The 23,311-nt window shown below is 42.0% G+C and overlaps 1 protein-coding gene across 3 annotated transcripts in view; it reads left to right on the forward strand.

Moving 5' to 3' along the window:
• The window catches only part of ITPR1 (inositol 1,4,5-trisphosphate receptor type 1), a 219,001-nt gene that overhangs the window by 160,190 nt on the left and 35,500 nt on the right, over positions 1 to 23,311 (forward strand). For all 3 annotated transcript variants that reach the window (XM_059715848.1, XM_059715849.1, XM_059715850.1), the window contains 9 exons: positions 3,806 to 3,986; positions 4,619 to 4,872; positions 9,104 to 9,304; positions 12,275 to 12,385; positions 13,757 to 13,852; positions 14,800 to 14,922; positions 16,653 to 16,757; positions 17,257 to 17,449; positions 20,832 to 20,954. In XM_059715848.1, the coding sequence (XP_059571831.1) occupies positions 3,806 to 3,986; positions 4,619 to 4,872; positions 9,104 to 9,304; positions 12,275 to 12,385; positions 13,757 to 13,852; positions 14,800 to 14,922; positions 16,653 to 16,757; positions 17,257 to 17,449; positions 20,832 to 20,954 (1,387 nt within the window). The remainder of the gene's footprint in view (positions 1 to 3,805; positions 3,987 to 4,618; positions 4,873 to 9,103; positions 9,305 to 12,274; positions 12,386 to 13,756; positions 13,853 to 14,799; positions 14,923 to 16,652; positions 16,758 to 17,256; positions 17,450 to 20,831; positions 20,955 to 23,311) is intronic.

Raw genomic sequence — 23,311 nt, forward strand, 5'->3', positions numbered from 1 at the left:
TTAGGCCGGAAATTCAGAGAAGCTTTATGACTAAGGATGGTCTGGCGTTGGAACAGGCTACCTAGAGAAACTGTAGAATCTCCATCCTTGGACATTTTCAAGGGCAGGTTGAATAGACATCGTCTGGGGCAGTTTAATCGGAGATAATCCTGCCTTGAGCAGGGGGCTGGATTAGATGATCTTGTGAGGTCCCTTCCTGCCTATGATCTCTTCCAAGTTATGCAACGTGAGCTCTGCTCTTGGGCACACGGTGACTTGCCTGTATGCCCCTTTCTTTTGACGAGAGTGAATGCTCATTTTGGACAAAGCCACTGGTGCTTTTAGGATCAAGTAGAAATGTATTAGCTCTTACACCACAGAGCATTAACCTGACTGCGTCTGCCTCGTCAGCAGCCAGGATCCTGGTCACAAGATGTTTTATGTTCAAGTCAAAATCCCGAAGCTTTTCATAACCGGAATAACACCTCCATCTTATGGTGTTGTCCCAATTTTTTTTCCCCTTCATAATAAAGTATGTTTCTAACATAAATCTAAGATGGTATCTGTAAAGAAGCCTCTCTCTCATAATTATCACCTACAACTACCTGCTCAACCACAACTTGCAAGATCACACCTCTTAAAATACAGTATCTTGATAGCTGGCATGTGGTTGATTCATATGTGTGAAGGTGTTAGGTATTCTGACCTAAATTGAAACAATCATTTTGTGACAGCCATTGAATACAGGCACGGCACACACAGAAAATGCTTTACTGGAAATGTTCTTTTTACTAGGTTGGTTTTTTTTTGTTTTTTTTTTTTTTTTCCTTTGAAGTGCAATGGAAAAGTCTGCTGTAGAGCTTGAAAAGACAACAGTCAAATCTGTTAGCAAATAACAATTACTCATATACATGGTATTTCTTTAGGGCCGTTCGTGCAGAAGGTTTTTTTTTGTGCAAGTGTGTGTTTTTTGTTTTTCTTTCCTTTACCAGTTTCATCGAAGGAAGGCTTTTCTGAAGTGGAGGTTCTTTATATACGTAATCAGCTGACATTAGACACTAGCCCGAGAGGCTGAAACTCTTATTACTCAAAGAACAACTTGGGAGGCAACACGCATTCTGTCTCTAGCTGATGCTTGGTTTGATTAGTTATAAAACATTATTAGTTGCATGTAAGGGCCTGGTTCTTGCTTACTGTCACTAGCAGGAAAGTAGCATGTTCCAGCTACCTGTTGTACTTCCGTTTTTCTAGCTGCCTGTAAATTTGAGAGTCCCTGCTTCGAGAAGTTGTCAGGTTGTGTTCAGAAGGCCGAAAACACGTTGGCGAGGAGGTTGAGTTTTCCTTATTTTAAATGAATAGATCCTGTCAAGCAGTTCTGGTCAGTCCCAAATAACCAGTTTAAAATGAACAATATATTTAATTAGTTTTTAATTTTGTTTTATTTAAATAACGGCCGCCTCATTTAAACAAACAGATGTGTTCTACAAAGGGAAATCCCTTTTACAGTCTCGTACCATCACATTCAAATAATTGATTTTTCGGGTCAGAGATAATTCTACAGATCGCGTTAAGTGACACGTGCACTCAAATAATGGACTCGCATGTGGTCTAATTTGCTCGGAAATCCTTTTGGAGAGTTGGTAGTTCTTGTCTGCTCCATGAAGCCTCAAAGCAAGTTGCATGCTTAGCACAAGGCTCGCTTTATCTGGAACTAGATACTGGGAATATTGTTACTGCTTGTGCCACTCTCCTGCTTATTCCCACTACTTTCATTATTTTTACCTTCCTTGCTTCTTCATGCTATGAAGGGTCCAGGTTATATTGGCGCACAAGGCTTTCTTTTGGTCACCTCCTCCCCCCCCCCAGGTCATAGATTCGTAGATGTTAGGTGCTGGAAGGGACCCCTTGAGATCATCCGGTCCAGCCCCCCTGCGCTTGGGCAGGAAAGGCTGCTGTGGTCAAATGACCCAAGTAAGGTGAGCATCCTGACTTCTTTTTTTGAAGCTATCCAAATATAGAAGGACATCCTGTCCTACATTTGCATCATTTACAAATTCCATGAACATGTTGAGCATTTTGTTGATGATCTGGCACAGAGGTGGTTAAGTATGACAGCACCTAAAATCAGTCCCAAGGTTACTTCATTTCTATACCTTACGTCTCCAGTTTCAACTTGCTTGTTGCCAGTTATTCAGCCTAAAGCACTGTGTTAATAGTTCTGCAACTTTCCTTGCCCTGCCTCTACCCCTGTCCTAATACCATCAACATCTGTTGGTAGCAACAGGTTGGTGGGTTAGGGCTGGTTTTCTCTAATGTCTACTGCTCTTACAGGAAATGTCATCTGAATACAAAGCAGGGAAAGTGTTCCCAGGGGTTATATTGCTGTAAGCGGCTCTTGCCCCAAATGGGTGCTGACTGCGTTCCAGACTAAAACTATCGAAGCTAATTAGCTGTTGAGGTGCATAGTACTGTCTCCCAGGTAGACCAGCATTGCTTGATAGATCTGTAATAGCTCAGCATAAAATCTGCCTAATAAAAGAATATCTTAGAAGAATTTTTTCCAACTATTTTAAATTACTTTATTCCATTTCTCCTCTGCCAACTAATTCCTGCTGGCTAGAAGTAATTAAGGTTTCTTGGCTCAGTAGAGGCTGCCTAAATTTCATGGGGTCTCGTGTAGATGTTGACTAAGTGTTTTGAATAGTAGCACTCCCACTCTTCCTTGGTAATCAAAGCAGCGACTTTATTAGCGTTTGAAAGTCACTCTGGTGGTGTTCCAACCCGAACTGCTGGGGACTGATCAAAGGCGCGCACACCAGAGGTGGCCTTGTGTAGTCTGCATCTCAGAAAAGCATGCAGGATATATTGCTATTCCCATTTTTTTAATTTGTTTTTTCAATAAATCAGACTTCATGCCTATTCATCATGGGCAGCTGTTGGATCATGAGCCACTGCAGAATGCTAACTAATTTCATAATACTCTGCATAAGGTGACCCACTTACAAGTTCATCCTTCAGTCGTGTTTAAGTCTGGCCTTGATTTATGTACTAGCGTATTGGTTTCATCAGGAATTGTCTGATCCCTCACTGTGTTGGCTCCTGGTGACCCGTACATGATTTGTATTCTCCTCAGTGGTAAAAGAACTTTCTGTCTCTGGACATGCATGGGCAGAAGAACATTAACAAAATATTTTTAAAACCACTTAATACTTGCAGCTTCTCTGCCACTTCCAAAGGTATATTGCTGCAGGAATTAAAATACAGAAGGGAAAGAGAATAAAAAGTCTTAAAGCAAAATGAAAACAAAATGAAAGCCACTCCCGTATTAAAAAACTGCCTTAAGCTTGTCCTGTTTGTGTAGGTTAGGACCTGACATTCATGCTGAATATTGCATGCAGCGGAAGCCCGTGGTTCAGTAAGGAGACCAGAAAGGACCGCTTTTATGTATTTTGTGTCTGCTGTTTCAAAAGAGGTACTCCAAATTATAGAAAATAAATTATTCCCTTGTGCATACCTGGCAGTTGAGGGAAATATGCCATCTATATAATGTAGGAGGCTCAATGTGACTGTTAACAAGAGCTGCTTTGGAAAAGCAATAAGCATATTTGGAAATATTTGTAACTAAGCTAATGTAACTGAGACATTTGTTTGGACTCTTTGACAAAGAGGATTTAGTCTTCATTTCTCTAGAGTCCTGTCTCTAGTGAAAGCTAACTGCATTTTCAGTCTTTGAGTATATAATGCATCAGACGTAGAGGAAGGTGAAATAATCTCTCTGCTCAAGCCTCTGCGTGACAATTTAGAATTGTTCCATTTGTTTTAATAGCATTCGTTCTTCTGCCGGCTCACAGAAGATAAGAAATCGGAAAAATTTTTTAAGGTTTTCTACGACCGCATGAAAGTGGCTCAGCAAGAAATCAAGGCTACCGTCACAGTCAACACGAGTGACTTGGGAAATAAAAAGAAAGATGAGGACACTGACAGAGATGTGCCAGTCAGGAAAAGAGGTCAATCTCAAATTCTTTCTGTTCTAACGTGACGCGAGGGTAAAGCACTGTATTTGTTCAGCTCATTTCAATTGATGCAGTAATACTCTGGTCTCTGATCCCGCAGAACAAAAGTTAAGATATCAGTGGTGTGCCCTGACTTGGGATTTCCAGAGCAGCATCCCCTCTTCATCCATTTGTGAGATTGTACTATTGAAACAATGAAAAAGCATTTCTGAGACGAGACTTCTCCACCATGTCTAGCCTGACAAGCTGCCTAAATCTGATTTGGTAGTAATGCCCTTGGACTGTAGGTCATGGTCAGTGCTGGTCTAACAATGACTGGAGGGAGATCTTCTGAGATACCGGGGCTTTTACTAAACTCCTAATGGTGTTGGCTGCCTGTGATCTGTTGCCTAACAGATTAACATTTAAGATGAAACACTTTACAATGGCTTCCTCAAGAGTGTGAAGTGACACGATAGCCTTTCACATCACACTAAACACTTACCAGAAGGGGTACAATGATGGTGAATAGCTGGCCGATGTGTGAAATTTTAAGGGGAGAGTTGTGATTAGCTTTTTCTTGGTCCTTGTCTTCAGATTACCAGGTGGAAGATCTTTTATTGCATATCTGTTATCCTGTATTGTAGTGCGGGAACCTATGACCCAAATCACAGAGGAAGTCCGGGATCAGTTGCTTGAGGCCTCCACTGCTACACGAAAAGCTTATAATACGTACAGGAGGGAAGCCGATCCTGATGACCACTTTTCACCTGGGGATGGAGCACAGTCTGCAGCAGACAAGAACAGAGATGAGCTGGAGATGAGTGCAGTCATTACAATAATGCAACCCATCCTCCGTTTCTTACAGCTGCTCTGTGAAAACCACAATCGGGATCTACAGGTAACCTGGGTGGATGTGCATATTCTGTGAAGTGATTGTGACCATATCCACCTTTCTGCTTCAGTACACATTTTAAATAGTCAGCTGATTTCTTTGGTTTAGCAGATATGGGCACACATTTCATTGAAGAGTGCTCTGTGGATTGCTTGGCAAAGGGGTGTGGAGGAGCATACTGCCCAATGTCTTCCCTTAAGTCTGTCTGTCTGTCTGTCTGTCGTCCCAATCCAAGTGTTCACCATTCCCTAGCATGACAGAAATTAAGTTGAAAAAATGGACATTTCTTCATATAAAATTTTAAACTAGGTCATTTTATGAAGGAAAGTGATTCCCGTTCCAGGTTTATTGGTCACTTATGAGAGGGGAGAAAGGAAGCGTATGAGGAAGATGCGTATGTACCACCATCAAATTGGCATCCTACTTATCCCTGACATCGATCAAGTCATGATCTTCATCAAGATCCAAATCCTCTTGGGTACTTCAGAATGGGCTTAACCTTCACCATGTGACTAATATCTCATCGACTTCCACGGAGCTATTCCTGTGCTTAAAGTTGAGCATGTGCTTGAGTAATTTGCTGGAGTGGCTCCGAAACTGTGTGCATTAGTGATCTTATCTAGTGTGTGCCTCCATAGGGAGATAAGATCCTTGCTTATAAATGGACTGTAATTAACTTGACTCTTGTTCAGCATTACTGCCACTTCTGGATTAGAATTAAACATAAGTGAGGAACTTGGGGGGGGGGGGTGAAGAGACGGTAGAATATACTAAATGTCTTCATCAAGGAAGAATAATTGCCTTGATTGCATATTGTTTTCTCTGTGCCAGAACTGAGACCCTGCCTGAGCGCTTTTCAGACCTGGCAGATCAGTACCATTGAACTTGAATGCCCTGCTACTGACAATGTCTGAAATCAGATCTGGACGTTAATATTTCTGTGCTGTGAGCATGCTATCCATTAGCGCTTTATAGTTACGGCAGGTACTTAGACCAGGGGTTTCCTTGTTTTCTGAACCTGCTTGATCTCCGTTTTGCTGAAGAATTTTCATGACTTGATCGATGTCGGGGATGAGTAGGATGCCGATTTAATGGTGGTATTTCAGGCCACACACACAGAATCCCTGTTGCACTATAGTGCTTGGCCAATCACTGAAGATTATGGAAGTGAGATTGAGTGTAGGCCAATGCAGAAACTTTGGACTGCAGCACTTTTTCCCTGAACAACTAATTCCATGAGCAGCAGGTATTTGCTTTCTGCTGTGCGAAAGGAGATGAAATTAGAGGTGGGAGAAACAATTTTTATATATATATATATATATATATATATATATATATATATATATATATATATATATATATATTCCTATTGTTACTTGATGCATCATGATTCTGATGGGTTGCCTAATATTAGTCTAGTCTTAAGAACTGTCATAAATAAAGTGCTTGCAGCAAACTGGCTGTAACCTACCCCTCTTGTTGTTGCCAGCTGGAGTATCAAGAACTTCACATATCTTCCGTTTTACCCTAAATCATATTTGAATTGCAAGTTAGTGAGGAACAGTGGGTTAAGGCACTTGCAGATATACATCCAGCAGGTTTCTGCCAAACATTTGTATCAGTCTTTAAAAACTAGGTGGCTTGTACAAATCAAGACGCTGCAAGTCGTCACTGTATAAGGCTTTATAGAAGTGTCTATCTTCCAAGTTACAGGGAGTTCTCAAAGTATGTGGAGCCCTGTTGCAGCTTAATCTTATCAGCCTACTTCCATTTTCATAAATAAAATGCACACGTGCTTCAGACAGTTGATAATTCATGTTCCTCGTACGCGCTCCCATTAGGGGGAAGCTTTATTCCTTGTCATTTGAAACATTCTGTTTTTAAAGAGTAATAAGACTTTCTCCTCAAGTGTTAGTCATTCAGGGTTGTCTTATTGCCCAATGTCCAAAGGAGCTGCGTGCCTAGGTATTCTTTTCCATTTCTTTTTGTGCACTCGGTTCATTGGGATAGTTGCAAAACTGCAGAGCCCCATTTAGACCAGAAGGTGAGTGGGTGTGTGCTTTTTTTTTGTTGTTTTTGTTTTGTTTTTTAATTAAATCACTTGGCTCTGGATGAGGGCTCTACCTTTATAAGCAAAGTTGGAGTAACTTTTGACTGTTGCACTGACTGTAATGAATCTAGAATCATCTTTGGCTCAGGAACGAGACCTATATCTTGATCTTAATACGAAGCTGGCTCAGCCATGGAGAAATCCTGGCATGTTGGTATATATTTGAATTTGAAAACGCAACTTTCTCTGACTTCCTGAATGGTCTGTATTAAACCATCCTTCCCACTTTTTAACATGGGTTCTTTATTGAAAAGTTGCAGAACATAATCATGTTCAATGCAATCATATAATCATTATCCAGCTCTCATTTTCCACATTGCAAAGGAGAGAATGGTAGATAAAGTTTCCTCGGGACCCTTTCCTCTGTGTGTGTGTGTGTGTGTGTGTGTGTGTGTGTGTGTGTGTATCTGTATAGGATATGTGAAGTGTGTGGCTTTTTGCACAAAAGAACAATTAATCTTTTTTTTACCTGGTTTTCTAAATATTCAGTCTAATCTTGTAACTCTTACAAAACTGCATAGTTTGGCCTCTGCCCAGCCTCCTCTTTGCTGTATGACAGTTACTATCCAACGTCTTCAGTAACCTAAGAGTCGTTCCCCACTTTTTTATTGTACTGTTTTGATTGCCTTTTGTGCTAGAGGGTTTAACCCTGAGCCTTTGAAGGCTTCTTGAATTGAGCGCTTTTGTCAGGAGGGCATTCAATTTTTTTCTTTTCCATTCTTTCGTCTTCAGCCTGTGTAGTCATTTGTTGTTTCTCTTTCTCCCCATGTTTCCCGTTGCTTTTGCTGACTTTGGGTTTAAAATCCTACAGAGACATTCTAATGCTATTATCAGTCCGGCTTTTACAATAGGAATAGTTTAAATCCCTTTTTCTCTCAGAGAGGATTCCCTGCCAGTGGAAGCATTTGTTTTGGAGCTTTTTTTTTTGGGAAGCTCTGATCTTTGTAGTCTCAACCGTCTCAATCTTTTTTACATTGCCTGACAAATTAATCCAAAGTCAAGGTATTAAATGAGCAAGCAGTTGAAATGCGCTGAATCATTGTCACCTTTAATCTGCATTCATAGACAGCGTTTTCCTTTTTTTTTCAGTCGGGCCTTCAATTGAATCTGACAATATCTCAGTCTCTTCGTTTTTTTAAAGTCATTAGTCTGACATAACCACTAGAGGCGATCAGTTCACAGCATGCCTGCAAGCTTGTAGACAAGAGACCTTGTCAGGTCCAAAGTCCTTTATGTTCTGCTCCTCTCAGACCTTTTCTTCCCCCTTCCAAGCCAAGTGTTTTTTGTAATCTACTAATAGCGAGTGAGATAGGAATTGCACTGAAACTTCTAGTAAAATAAATTTTCTCTACACAGTGCCACTGACACAGTATCTGAGTCATTGGGAAATTTTATTTTTCAGTAATCTGCCCTCTTGAATAAAAGTTTTTTCCCACTTGGAATACATAAGAGGAAGTCTGTTATAACCCACGCTGTTGGTTCCTAACCAACAGCTTAAAGCAATAATTGCATTATTTACGTAGGAAGAAATTAAATTGAGAGAATCGGGTTGTGAAGATGGCTCTCCCTTTCTCCAAGAACTGCAGTCAGATGCCTCTTTGTCACGGCACCTAAGGTGATGCCGTGCAACCCCAAACCAAAGAATTGCTTTCCTGCTCCAGTGAAAGGTCTTGATTTTCTGGGTCCTAAAGAGAGCAATGAAGCTGGTAGGCAAGAAAGGTGGACACCAGATTTATTACAACTCATGTGACACACAGAATACGCAAGGTCATATACTCTGCCTTCCTTTTTAATGTGTTAACAGATAGATATATCATGTACCGCATGTTGCCTTTTTTGTTCAGCTTTAAAACCAACTTGCCATAGGTGAGGGACAGAAAGAGAGAGGGCAGAGCCTTCAAAGGAGGTGCTTGAAGAATTTTTAATTGTATCCAAAGCATCAGGTTTTTTTTCCTTTAAAATTATACACCTTTTCCTGGTGGGTCATGCAGCCAAGTAGAATTTATTAGCGTGACGCTGTAAAGTGTAATCTCGGACCCACTGAACCTAGTAAAAGGTTACGCTCCAAAGATCGGTTTCTATGTATGTATGTGAGTGTGTTTGTTTTCCCTTGACACTTAACTACAGAATTTCCTGCGCTGTCAAAACAACAAAACGAACTACAACCTGGTATGTGAGACGCTACAGTTTCTGGACTGCATCTGTGGAAGCACAACGGGAGGACTTGGACTTCTTGGTCTGTATATAAATGAGAAGAACGTAGCACTGATCAACCAGACCCTGGAAAGTTTGACTGAGTACTGTCAGGGGCCCTGCCATGAAAACCAGGTAATATGGCCGTAGAAGGATCGACCCACGCGCCATATGCATGCGGGGTATGTTCTGCTCTGCTTGGGCCTTCCGATCCATTAAACCCATCGGGTGTTGCCTTGCAATGCCGTTCGTGCTGCTTGCCTGATCCGAGTTGATGTTTTCCTCTGTGAAGGCATCAGAAATAATCAGGCCTGTCTTGAGTCTTACTGGGAAAGGTGTTTTAACACTGAAAGCAGAGAATAACTCTTGTACACAAGTCAAAGAAGGTATGATGCTTTAAAAGCTCATGTTACAGATGGTTAGCAAAGCCATAAGCAAGCTTTATGCCAGGCCGCTGCAGTAAGCAGCAGGAGAAGCTGCAAGAGAAGCATGGCTAGGCTGGGCCAGGTGTAGTGGCCAGTTGAGTCTGGGGTCTCCCCCCCTTCAAATCCAGCCATGCCGTTCTGGCTGGGAGGGGGTAAGCTCTCCCCCTGGCTACTGGCCTCGCGCAGTGCTGAGTTGGCCCCTGCACCACTGGGGGTTACTGCTGGCACCAGCCCCTGCCCCCGTCCGCCACCCAGGTGCCTCTGGCTGCTCTCCCTCCTGCTTCCTTCACTCCCCATGGCCTATGAGGGATGCCGGAGCCCTTGCAGTCCACCTGGGGCTGAGATGCTCTGCATTTCATGCCCCCTCTCAAGGAGTCTCTGCAGTCACTGACCCACCCCACGTCCTGGCCACCCCCCTCGTGGCCCACTCACCTCACTTCCAGCCTCCTGTCCCAGCAGGCATTTGGTCCTGCACAAGCTGAGTGGGAACAGTACCCCTTATATGGCTTATGAGCCCTGTCCAGAAATGAGGGGTGACTGCTGAGAAGAAGCTGAGCTGAACTGGGCTTATTTAGTCTGTGGAAGAGAGGAGCAGGGGCAGGGGGAACTGGATAGCAGCCTTCAGCTATCTGCAGGGTGGTTCGAAAGAGGATGGAGCTGGGCTGTTCTCAGTGGTGGCACATGACGGAACAGGGAGCAATGGGGTCAAGTTGCAGCAGAGGAAGTTTAGGTTAGATATTGGGAAAATCTCTCACTAGGAGGATAGTAAAGCACTGGAAGAGACTACTCAGAAAGGTGGTGGACTCTCCATCCTTGGAGGCTTTTAAGACCTAGCTAGACAAAGCCTTGGCTTGGATGATCTAGTTGGAGGATGGTCCTGCTTTTGAGCAGTAGGTTTCATAATTTCATAGTTGTTAGAGAAGGGACCTTTAAAGATCATCATGTCCAGCCCCCCTGCACTTTGGGTTGAACTGGAAGACCTCGTGGGGTCCCTTCCAAACCTCGGTCTACAATTCTGTGTTCGTAAGGAAGCTGTTATTGACTTAAGACCAAATGTTGCCCATCCCACTTCCGGATTTAGATAATTTGGGATGAAGGAAGAGGAAAGATAGCCTGGTAGATAGCCTCTATCTCCTTAAACAATGGGTGTAAAAGCTGTTTGAGGACTAGCTTCTTAGAATATATTTCAGCAGTTCAGGCTAGTGGGCACAGAGCAGATGACATGCACAATAGTGATTGTTAGCCATATTGCATAGCTGGGCTAGTCCACTTGACCAGGTGGATAACATCTTGGGTAGCACAGCCATTTTTTAAGTCTATGTACAATAGCAACCAGGCCCCTTCCTCCATGTCTCGTCTCATCTGAACATGCAGTGAATAGGCCAAGAGCTGAATATCTGGAATAATCTACGCTAAATGAAGGGCTGCTTGTAAGTTGAAAAGCAAGGCAAGGCAAAAAGATGTCCCAGCACACTCGCAGCTCTGTGATACGCAGTAAACAAGCAGTGCTTGTTAAGTACGTGTTACAGACAGTGCTTTCAGTGCTGGCTGTCGCATTATGCCTTCCTAGTTGTCCAGCTGTGGATGCAAAGTGTTTAACAAATGAGATCTGTATTTACAATTACAAAAATCCTTTGACACTGTAAATCTGACTGAATCGTCTTGTCTGCACACTGAGGAATGATCACTGGGGTGTTGACATGCCATCTGAAATCACCCAGGAAAGGAATAGAGGTTTTTTGAATCGCCCTTCCCTCCCCCCCTCCCCAAATCTGTGCGCCGAGTGCTATTAAACTAATATAGCCTACGATGACAGATAATTGTAGCTGTGCTAAGAGGGTAGCAGGGGGTAGTTTAATGAATATGCTTTTGTTCAGTCTCTCTTGTGATGCTGTTTATTCTGTTCTCATTAACATATGAAAGATGCCATTAAAAATAGCAGCTGAATTGTCCACAATTAGCTGGAAGACTGTCATTCAAACTAATAATTTGCTATATATTTTTTTGTTTGCTCAAATGTAATTTACAGTAAATCTAAACAAAATGTACTGGGGACAACTGAACAATGCAGTGAAATAAGAGCCCTCGAGAAGCTTGTGTGGAGATGTCATGCAACATGCATCTCTGCAGTACAGACTACAGATTAGCTGAAATAATTACCTCTGAATCAAGGTGCATCAGAGGTAGATCTGAAACGAGGGTACTGAATCCAGCAAACAATTCTTCCCCCCCTAATAAATTTGCGTGACTCAAATGCACAAAATTCAAGCGCAAGCATAGAAATTATGGAAACATACAGCTATTTAGAAAGAACCTGTCACCTGTGGGTTAAAAAATAACCCTTCTATAACTTGAGACAGACTGTGGTGTTGAGCAATATATTGGCTGAACACATTTGGCATGAACACAACTAGCTTATCAATTGCAGTGCTTTGAGGCTTTCCGCAGCCCGGTTTTTTGGGTATGTCATGATGCAACTTGATGGCAGCCAAATTTGAAACACGCTTTTTAAATCTGTGACGCTTAATTACCAGACTGATTAGAACATTCCACTCGTCTGTCAAACTTGAGAGGTAATACCAGCAAAAATGACTTTCTAGGTAGGAGCGGCAAATCAAGCGGCCTTTTACAATAGTTTTATCTGAGCTGTTTTATCACAAAGGTTATTTTCTTTGTGCAGAACTGCATTGCTACTCATGAGTCCAATGGCATTGACATCATCACAGCACTGATTCTCAATGATATCAACCCCCTGGGAAAAAAGAGGATGGACTTGGTGTTAGAACTGAAGGCAAGTGGACATTTTACACAGAGATGTACATCTTCAGTAAGATGAAACTAGCTGATAGTTGAAACTGGATGACTTATTATACGGCAAAATAGTCCCGACTGTCTCAAAACAACTAAATTGTGAGAGTCTGTCTGACAGCTGATTGAAAAAGCTTTGTAGCTCTTAATTAAGACGTCTTATGCCTTGGATGATGCACTGCAAAAATAAAATTGAAACGTTTGAATCACTTAATTTCATCTTTTGGGCTAATCCATTTACTGATGAATTGGTGTAACAGTGATGAAAATACTGTATTAATACTCTCTTAGAATAACTTTCCTAGAAATATTGAACGTAAAATTTCCCATGCTGTATTTGGCTTCTTGATACTTTGCTCACGCTGTACCTGTATTTTAAGTCTGGTTAGCAAGACTTATTCAGCATTGTTCACAGGCACTTCAGTCTTAATTTTGAAATTAGTTAGCCCTCCATACTGGGTCAAAGTGTGTAATTAAGATGCCGTAAAGCAGTTATGATAACCAGGTAAATAGATTTCATCTTGTGTTTAAGCGCCATGTCCTATCTTTCTTGTGGCCTCTTCTCATAACATTGCATTTATTTTTGTTTTCCATGCAGATTCATCCTGCTATTATGTGTACCGTGGCTTTTCGTATGCTAAATAAATTAAAAAAAAAAAAAAAGTCTTAAAAGACTCTTAGACTCAATTAACATCATTCTTCCAAATTAAATACCTTTATTGGTTTTTAAATGTCAGCCATGATGGATTTCAGTCCTAATTGTTCATATTATAGTAGTCTGGTGCCTTGTGGTATTTTCCCATTTCCTCCCTCTTACTTGGCATAGGCAGATCTCAAAGTAATTTTCAGTTAAAAGCAATGAAGCAGATCTGTGTCTTCGGTCTGGTTGTCCTGTTCATTTGTTCGTTTTGTTTCTTTGTTTAGACTTAATCAATTTTGTGTAAGGTTGAACTTGCTTCTTGTGAGCACTAAACTCCCAGTAATACTAGAGAAGCTTTTAAAAGAAATCAACTGCAGTCCTAATTTTAGGCAGATGAGGTCAGGAGCTGCACTGAGTTTGTTTGACACGACTTGATAGGTAACAGGCTTGGAGAAGTAAACTGAAAAGGATTTAGGCTGTTACCATATGTTTTGGCAAATCGCCTATGACGACGAGTGAAAGCAAGGCATGCTTCAGGTCAGATGAACCTGTAGAAGTGCTGTAGTATTCTGAATTGGTCCAAACTGTAGCTGTGTGGGTCTTGCTATGCGACTAAAACCCAGCTAGCCAGTGGAGACTGAGTTAGGGCTGTGTATGCTAAGCTCCTGGAACCACACAGTGATTGGCATATTTTTTTTGCTTTCCTTCAACCAGAACAATGCCTCAAAACTCCTGTTGGCAATCATGGAGAGCAGGCATGACAGTGAAAATGCGGAAAGAATACTCTATAACATGAGACCAAAAGAACTGGTAAGTGCCACTTGTTATTTCCAAACAGCAGCCTGCCTTTAATTAGGTTGACAACTTAGCAGGAAGCCATGGTGGTGGTAGATGGGTGACTACCGCTTACAGAGTAAACTCTAGTGCTGGTGTCATAGGTCAGCAGTAAGTGATCTACATGACAGACCACAAGGTCATTGAAAAAGCTTTTCAGGATTTGATTGAATGGGCATAATAACTATTGGCCACAGGCCCACTTAGCTTCTAGGAACGGTTAAGGAAGCAAAGCAGAGTGGCTTCGAGTATACAATAAAGCAAAGGAAGCATAAGAATCTGTCATTTAAACATTTGAGCAAGATACTGATGAAGAATCGGAATATTTCTGAGTAGCTTTTATAATACCATTAACTTCAGCAACCTCTCGGGCCTGTTAATATGTTAACGGACAAAAGCATAAGCCAGGAAATCCAAAGTACAGCTGAAACTCTGTCAATTTGTCCCATTGTGAATAGCTACGGCAGGGGCCAAAGATCAGTGCGTGATGCAACGTACCACGAGCGCTCTATTATCCAGGAACAACAGGGTGAGGTGAGGATAGTGTTTCAGCCTTTACTTAAGCTCAGCTTCCAGTCAGTCAAATGGATCTGATGTCGACAAAATATGACAGCAGAAGGCAGCTGTAAAAAAAATTGCTGTAACTTGTACTGTTGAGAATTGTGTTATCTGAAGTGAAATAAATGTGACATTCCCTTAGTGAGGTTCCCTTAAATGAGAATGGTGTAAGGATATTCAGCTAGGTTCAGCTCTCCCTTTTTGCACGTTGTTCTGTCACTTGGTTGGGTGTCAAAGTGTGCTTTTGGAGGTGCGTGAGAAGCTCCTGTTGACCCTTATGGGAATTTTGATTGTGTGCATTTTGGCAAAATGTCATCATAAAGTTGGAGCTGTCCATTGCCAGCTGCCCATATGTTTCTCCCTAGGTGGAAGTGATAAAGAAGGCCTATATGCAAGGTGAAGTAGAATTTGAGGATGGTGAGAACGGTGAAGATCTTGCAGCATCTCCTAGGAATGTGGGACACAATATTTACATACTTGCTCATCAGGTATAACTGTGCTTACAGCAATGAATTATTTGTCTTCTTTTGAAAAGTTGGAAGGATAGTAACGAATATTCATTTTTAAACCAAGGGTTGCTTTTTTTTCTAATTTATTCAACTCTGGGACTTTTCTTTTTTATAGCAGCATTCTTCTAGAGCTGTATAGTGGGATTCACTAAACATGCTTCTCTCCTTTCTGTAGCCACCGACCTCCCGTTGGGAGTTGACCCAAATTTTTAAAGTTTACCCTAACAGATTTAAAAGGAAAGAAAAGAAATTCTCTGCAGGGATGACAAGAGGAGAATTTTTGGCCTTTTGTAAGGGGGAAATTGGCAGTCTCTCCGTTCTTACTGATGAAGCTGCCAAAGACACGTTTCAAAATCTTGCAGGCACTGAGATGGTACAGCTTATTTGTCAGCTCCAGTCGATGCTTATTTTCTTTTCCCAAAGGAGTACACGTTGCTACCGTGCCATTTAAATCAGGCAGCAGAATTCTGTTCTCACTATTAATGTCCACAGCCGCTGCCATGGGATCCTTTGACACTATGAGACAAGTTGTTGAAGTTGTCCATTCTTTAAAAGCGTTATGCAGATTAGCATCTGCTTGGGTGCCTTCCAGTTCTGCTCTGTTCCCATCCTCTCCACTGAAGCTAATCAAATATATTCATTAATCCTGTTGTACTCGTACCACTTGGGCCCTCTCTACACACGCGGGTAAAGGCATGATTGAATCTAATGCATGATCCACACAGTCGCACCTTGGATCCAATCGCGCCTTATTGTTGATGCAGGGAGGGTCCGATCACCTGATACCGGCCCCCCTCCCCACTGCACTGGCAAGAAGCAGGATCCCACAGCTGGGAGACCCGGAGCCACAGGAGCCACACGCGGCTGGGGCCAGGAGCCCTGTTGGTTGTGGGGCTCTTGGCCTCAGCTGCGTGCAAGAGTCAGCCAGAGCTAGGAGCCCCATGTGGGCCGGGCACTTCATACACCCTTGAGCCTTGGGAATCGCAGGAACTCGAATCCCCAGAGCTCAGGGTTTCATCCTGGGCAAGGTGTGCCCCTGTGACTGGGAGCCCTATCAGCTGCCAGGATAGTTAGTGGCTTTGTATATCTGTTGTCACTCAATTCTTCTACCATCCTTACTTTTAGCTACTTCTTCAGTTCCTACCTAAGCACTGCATACGTTCTGAGAGATGAAATAGGTATGCGAGGCAGGTTATATCAGAGTACTTAAAGGACCTTTTCCAAGTCAGGCACAGCATGATGGACACCTAGTGTGAAAGGAATACAGCAGGGATATGTAGCCCTCAACCTGGACTTGCTCCCAGCCAAGAGAGAGATTATGCCTAATTGAAGTGTGACAAGCCACCTGCCAACTTGGGCCTTCTGTTAGCAGCCGAATGGATGCCGTTTCTGAGTTTTGGTCAAAAACAAGTTGTTAAGAGGAAGTTTAGTTCCATATGCTCCTCCCACCTATTGGGTGTTGAAGTGGTACCCAATGGCAATGATTCTCCACGCTTTTAAAGTCCCTGAAATCCATCAGTGAAACTACTTTTGTAATGTGTTATCATCTGATCTTTTAGGCTGAGGTACAGAAGAGTAGGGAGGAGGAGCTGTGCATCTTGTATTCAGGGACTCGAGTTGGCTGGAACAGGGGTTCTCTCCATACCACATAGGTGACGTCGAATGTGGTCCCTGGTGTCTCCCATTCCGTTTGCATTCCTGTCTTTTAGTTGGCTCGTCATAACAAGGAACTACAAAACATGCTGAAGCCTGGAGGTCAAGTCGAAGGTGATGAGGCTCTGGAGTTTTATGCCAAGCACACAGCACAGATTGAGGTAACGAGAAAAGCAATGGAGGCTCCTTCAAGGTGGACAGGGTGTTTTAAGGAAGTAAAAAAAGTGCTTTCTGGGGAACATTGGGAGACTCCTATTAACACCAGTTACTTTATGAACAGTATTTTGATTTTGGTGTTGGTTTTGTTTTGTTTTCCTATGCATGCATTCTCTTGTGATATGAATGCTAATTTTCAAAGGTTCCTAACTTTTATACAGCCAAATCCCACTGAAATGTGAAGACTGGGTACCTAACTATTAGGGCCTTTGAAAATTGCAGCTAGGAACGCCAGGCTACAACCAGAATATTTCTTTTGAATAAGACTTGGAACTAATTTCAAGTGGCAAATTATTGTAACAGTCTTCTAATATAAGCCACGTCTTCTACAATGAAAATCTCAAACAACTGAATTTGGGTTCATTTTAAAAAGTGTCTGGCTTTCGAATTCTTCCATTATTTTCAAACAATGCAGAACAACCCTCTGCCATCTCTATTGTCTAGATTGTCAGGCTGGATCGTACAATGGAGCAAATAGTCTTCCCTGTGCCCAGTATATGTGAATTCCTCACAAAGGAATCTAAGCTGAGGATATACTACACGACAGAGAGGGATGAACAAGGCAGTAAGATCAACGATTTCTTTATGAAATCAGAAGACCTCTTCAATGAAATGAACTGGCAAAAGAAGCTGAGAGGTAGGTTGGAAACATATTAACATTGGAGTGCAAAAGATTAGAACCACAACATTTTAAGTCAGGTCTTGACTTCACAGTAAATGTTTCCCCAGTGTAATGCTGATCCTCCTAATAGGTTGGAATATCCTGTTCTTTTGCACTATAGCATTATCTTGTCACTTTACTGTTTGTTTTTTTTTCATGCAAGACTAGAATTTCTTTCTCTTTTCTTTTCCGTCTTGAGATATTGAAAGTTTACACAGGTATTCCTGCGTGATTTGGCTGAAACGCACATGCACTTCCACCTTAGGCTGAGGCAAAGTAGCCACAGTTTAAAACAAACGACCAAAAAAGCCCCCCAAAATAGCATTTGCCAACTGTGGTTCTTTGGCAGTGTCAGATAAGCAATTGCTTCCTATTTAAATGCAGGGAATGGCTGCAGTGTGTGTTGGCAAATGTTGACTAATCAACTAGACTGCACTTTAGTGCACTAGCTCCGAATGGTCCAAAGTATCCTACAAATTGCTTACTGTGGCGAATTGTATAAGCAGTGGAAATGTTTGCAGTGTAAGGTGTGCCATTGCTACCTATCAAAACTTGTTTGGAGTGCCAGACAGCTCCCGGACCTTTAAACAATGAGATAACAAGGGCCTTCCTTTGAGAGTGTTAGCTCTTGGTCAACATTGTATTCACCTGCTAAAATGACCTGGTGATGACAGATATGTGCAGCACCCAGGAGTCCCAAGGAAAGGGTCCTGAGCCATAAAGAAATGATGAAAATTTAATACCTGGATAATTTTTTTTTTTAAAATATACTTTTTTTTAAATGCACAAAAATAAATTGTAATCCTATTACTCAAAGCATGGAAGTTGGGCAAAGATCAGATACAGTTCGAAGCTTTTTGTCTCTACTGAATTATTTTTGACATGTCTAAATAGTAGATGGGGTAGATGACCATTTCAGTTTAACCATGTTTTAGTATTTTTGACAGCTTCAGTGTCTTGTGTGAGCTGTTTCCCAAAATGAGGTAGGACTTGACAAGAAGCATGTTGGTCTGTGAGAGCTAGTAACCCAAAACATGTTTTAGGAAAATGGTCAGCTATGCAGTCATCTAAAAAGCCTTCTGTTTTCTTTGTGGTGGAACTTAACTTAACTCGAGGTTTCCAACTGAAATATTTGAATTGTCCTCAAGACGATCTCCAGGCAAGACATGAAAGATTCATAATTCATGCTGTGAGCTAATAGCGAACCACATGCAGGAGGGAGAGAGAGAGGAAGCATTTTTAATGCAGCAAAGGAGTCTTTCATTAAAATTGTACTTCTGGTACTGGCTACTATTGTGATACCACTTCAGGAAACCCTCCTGCTTGCCTCTGTTGTGCAGCTCTTCAGAGTGATATTCAGAGCAGCATCTGAACTTCTAGACTTGTTCTTCACGTCTTAAGCATAGGTTTTGCTGCTTTGACCCAGATAGGGGTAAGCATTTTCTCTGAGACAAACAGAAAGGTTAGCCCCCACTTCAGCTGATACTGAAGGACGTTGGTCTGAATAGGTTCATCTTTTGCACTAACTTGCAGAAACGTGAAAGCATTTATTTCCCCCTTTGATCAAGGACTGAGTCCATAGCATGCCTCCCAAAGACAATGTAGATTCTTTAAAGACCCCAGCAAGCTTTCCAAAACCAGGGTGGGATGATCCACGGGACAGACAGCCAGCACCAAACCCCAAAGGTGTGTGGCAAGTAGTGTTTGTACTGAAACTGGTTTCATGCAAATATATTTGAAACCAGTTACAAGTACTACTCAAGCCAGATTGGGAAACAGGATATGGAGAGCATAAGGCACTAAAACATTGGTCCAGCTCATTTAAATGATTACACAACACCTTATGCCATTCCTTCTCATTCAGCTTTTCAACACGGTTGCCTTTTATGTGCGCTTCAGCTCAGTTTTGAATGAAGTCTTCACATAACACTTCCTCTCTTTCTCCCCCCCCCCCCCCCCCTTTTAAATTTTGGTTCTGATACCTAGAATACAAGCTAAGGAGGCAACTGGTTACTTGGGGCTTAGTGAGAAGAGAGAGATTGGTCAATGTAAAGCTCTGGGTCTTTGTATTTGTTTAATTATTCACCCTCTTATTTAGTCCATGAGTTGTGCTTTTTAGTCTTTTCCTTCGAGTTCGTGAGCTCATTTCTTTTCATTGCACCACCTCATTTGTACACATGCACTTTTTCCTTCCTGGTAGGCGGATACTTGCAAGCCTTTCCTATGCACAGGTGTTTTCTGCAAATTGCAATAACTACAGCCTTCTGCAGAGCGTGAGGCAGCAAACCTGAAAGAGTTAAATCCCAAGGAATTTTAACTTGATGCAGGTTAAATTACTTTTAATTCAGCTTCTCAAAGTGGCTCTCCTTTTCATACTAGCTGGTCCATGACCATTTCAGAAGGGATTCAGAAAATGAATCCCTTTGCCTCTGGTCTGTGCTTCCTAATACTGACTGCAAAGATTATTAAAATTAGGACGTTTTTGGTGCTTTATGCAAGCTCTTTAAATAAGAGGTTTAATATTCGTGGTTCTATTTAATTCTCTTCAGATGAATTTCTGGGAGGAAAATTTTCCTTGGCTCTGAAGTAGAGAGCGTGAAATTGTTAGAAGGGTAGTTGGGTTTGATCTGAGATACTGTGGCAGGGGAGACATGGTTCTGCTACCGGCTTGACGTGAGGTTGCGTTATGACATCTTGGCTAAACTCTTTAGCTAGATTGCAACGGGGTCATGTGGCATTTTTCACAGCAGTTTACACATCACTAATAGCCAGTCAGTGCAGCACACCTGCGGCTGCCATAACATAGCGTGCTCAAATGGAGGGAAGATTTAAGATGGACACACATCTAGTAGAGGTGAGCCAATGACAGCAACTCGAACGGGAAGCCAAGAATAGGTGCAGACAAAATAATCTAATCCTTGCTAATGCATACGACTTTCACTCATTTCAGTTTATCTATCAGCTCTCCTACATTTACAAAGTATGGTACAGGGAAACGCAACTTTTTCCTCTTTTTCCAGAAATTCCTTGGGAAAACTTGCTTTCTAAACTCACTTTCATGGTGCTGCTTCCAAAATAAATAAATAAGTAAAAAAAACGCCCCCCTCCTTTAGTCAAAAAACCTATTTAGCATTGGTCCTTTACCTGGGAGCCACATCTAGGAAACTGGCAATTCTCTGAAATAAGGAACAATCCAATAAACTTCAGAACAAGTCATAAACTTTACTGCAGTTGATACCGTGTTTCTGTGCAAAGTGAAAACAAATAGGGCTTTGGTGGAGTCATGTTTTTTCCAGGCTTCGTACTTTTGAAACGCTAACCTGTTTTGTGTTGGGTTTTTTTTCTTTTTTCTTTGCAGCTCAACCTGTGTTGTACTGGTGTGCTCGCAACATGTCCTTCTGGAGCAGTATTTCGTTTAACCTCGCTGTCCTTATGAATCTACTGGTAGCATTTTTCTATCCATTCGAAGGAGTTCGAGAAGGTACCTATACTTTAAGATAAGAACAGCACGCAAACAGAGTCTGCCCTTATTTCTGGATGTGTAGCCCTGTTGCCTTCCGTGAGGAAACAGAGGAGTGCAGAAATTCACCTTTTGTGATTTAAAATCCTACGTGCAATTTTGTAGCTTGCTTTATTGCTCCAGCTCATTAATATTGCTTCAAGCAATTATTTGTAAGGCAAAAGCAGCAAGGGAAGGATTTGAACTGCAGTGCTTTCTGTTTAATAGTAACTACTTTTGGACTTATATGTATGCAAGCAAAATATACAGTTGGACTTTAAGTGAAAAATGGCTCAAAGGCTTCACCTGTTAGTACATGACTACTTGCCCTTTTCCACTTTATTTTATATCTAAATATAGTACTAAACAACATTGGGAGCATACATTTTTATTTTCCTCCAGCTTGTATCCAAGCAATAATGCTTTCCAGTTACACAGCTCTTTGTCATTACCGTACAAAGGTGGATCGGTAAGAAGGACCTCCTCTGGGAAAGTAGGGATAATAAGGTAAAGTGCTTGACTAGCACAAAGTGACTTGGGTAACGTGACAATCCCGAGCTGTTGAAAATACAAGAATGAGTACCCTGTTCTCCTGTCTGCTAGTCTTCCAGTCTTTTATTTCCCCCCCTGGCTACAGTACTGGAGAGGTGCCCAAAAGAGCGAGGAAGAGCTTGCCAGCAGTGTCGTCTTAGTCTATGGCAATCTGCCATCCAAACTGCTTTGAACACCGTTAGCAGCCAGGCTTGCTGCCTCGTCCTGTGTGTCTTCACAGAGCAGTTTAATAGTTATCTTTTAAAACACTGCTAAAGAAGAAGCTAATGGTGAGGGTGCGGGTTCTGTGTTGCAGCCATGTATTGTTTGCTGACCTGAGGCATAGGTAGGAATTGTTAGCCAGCATTAGGAGCCGAGTGGAGGAAATAGTCCCAATTCGGACCTAATTGGATTCAAATGGCTTTACTTAGGCCAGCACCAGTAATGAGACCTGTACCTAGTAGCGATTGACACACATTGTCATGTTAGCATGGAGAAGGCCAGAGAGTGATTGGGAAGCAGCTAATAGGTGTCTACTGTCACAAACAGTAAATGTAAATGGCACAGAAGAAGTAAATGCTAAATGTAAATGGCATAGAAGAAGTATGAAGGTAGAGGCTTTTGTCACACTTGCTGGGACTAGGGTGAATGAGAACTCCCAGGGGAAAAAAACAACTGAAGAGGGTGATTTTTAAGCCTTGTGCTTCAAAACCCCAAGGTACCGTGGTGGTTAAGATCGGTTCCAAATCCAGTGAGCTCTGTGTCACCAAAAAGTGCCAAAAGTGGTCCTGGGATAAATTTATTAGCAATATAAAAGGATTATAATTTATCAATTTAAGCCTTGATAGCAAGTTATAGTAGCAGAAAGTACAGGTGATCAGTATAGAAGATACAGTTTGGGTCTAAAACGATGATAGCCTTCTCATTTGAGGAGGGTGAGAAGGCATAACCTGTTTTAAACCAGGATCTGATATTAAGGCGTGAAACTTGTTTGCTGGATTAAGTTTAGGGATGTATCTGCCAAATCAAGAGTCTTGCATCTTATCTGACACACACAGCGGAGTCAAATGATATGGCATTGTCTTATTCCTGTTCTGACTGCTCGTTGGAAAGACTTCAGCAAGTGCAAATAACCCTCCAAATTTTCCACATCTAGTTTCAAAGGTCAAATGTTAAATTTTAAATGTCTGAATTTATAGCTGATAGCGTAATTGCTAACAAGCTACTTCTGTGGGATTATGAGTTCGTTCCCAGTGATCCTTGTGGTGAGGAATGAAGTGTTCTGAGTAAGGTGAGAAAAGAAATAGTTTGGCCTTTTAAACTTTGTGCTTCACACGGCATATTCTGTAGACCTCATTACCAGACTCGCACCTGGGGAGGAGGAGAGTGGAGGGAACAGGACAGGACACTCTTGTAAAAGTACTCATCTTAGATGGTTTTAATCCTTTGGTTACTGTCAAACAGCATTCTTCCTTCCAGAATAGATCTTTTTTGGTATCTCCATTTGGCACCAAAAATGCAGAATTCTGAGCAGCTGAATGCATAATCCTCCAGGGGCCCCCTCCCCACATGCAGGTAAAGGTGTGATGGGATCTAATGCCTGATTCACACAATCATGCCTCCTACCATACATCAGCAACAAGCAGTCTTCCACAGCGGGGAGTCCTCTCAGTTGTGGAGCTCCCAACAAAGGGGGTGCTCCATGCACCCCCGTGGCTGGGAAATGCAGCTGCTTTGACCTCTCAGCTGTGGAGTTCCCCTGCAGCTGGGAGATTTGCAGCAGCTGCAGCTTCCAGTGCTAGCGGCTA

This window comes from Alligator mississippiensis, chromosome 12 (assembly GCF_030867095.1).
Source record: "Alligator mississippiensis isolate rAllMis1 chromosome 12, rAllMis1, whole genome shotgun sequence".
NCBI lineage: Eukaryota > Metazoa > Chordata > Crocodylia > Alligatoridae > Alligator > Alligator mississippiensis.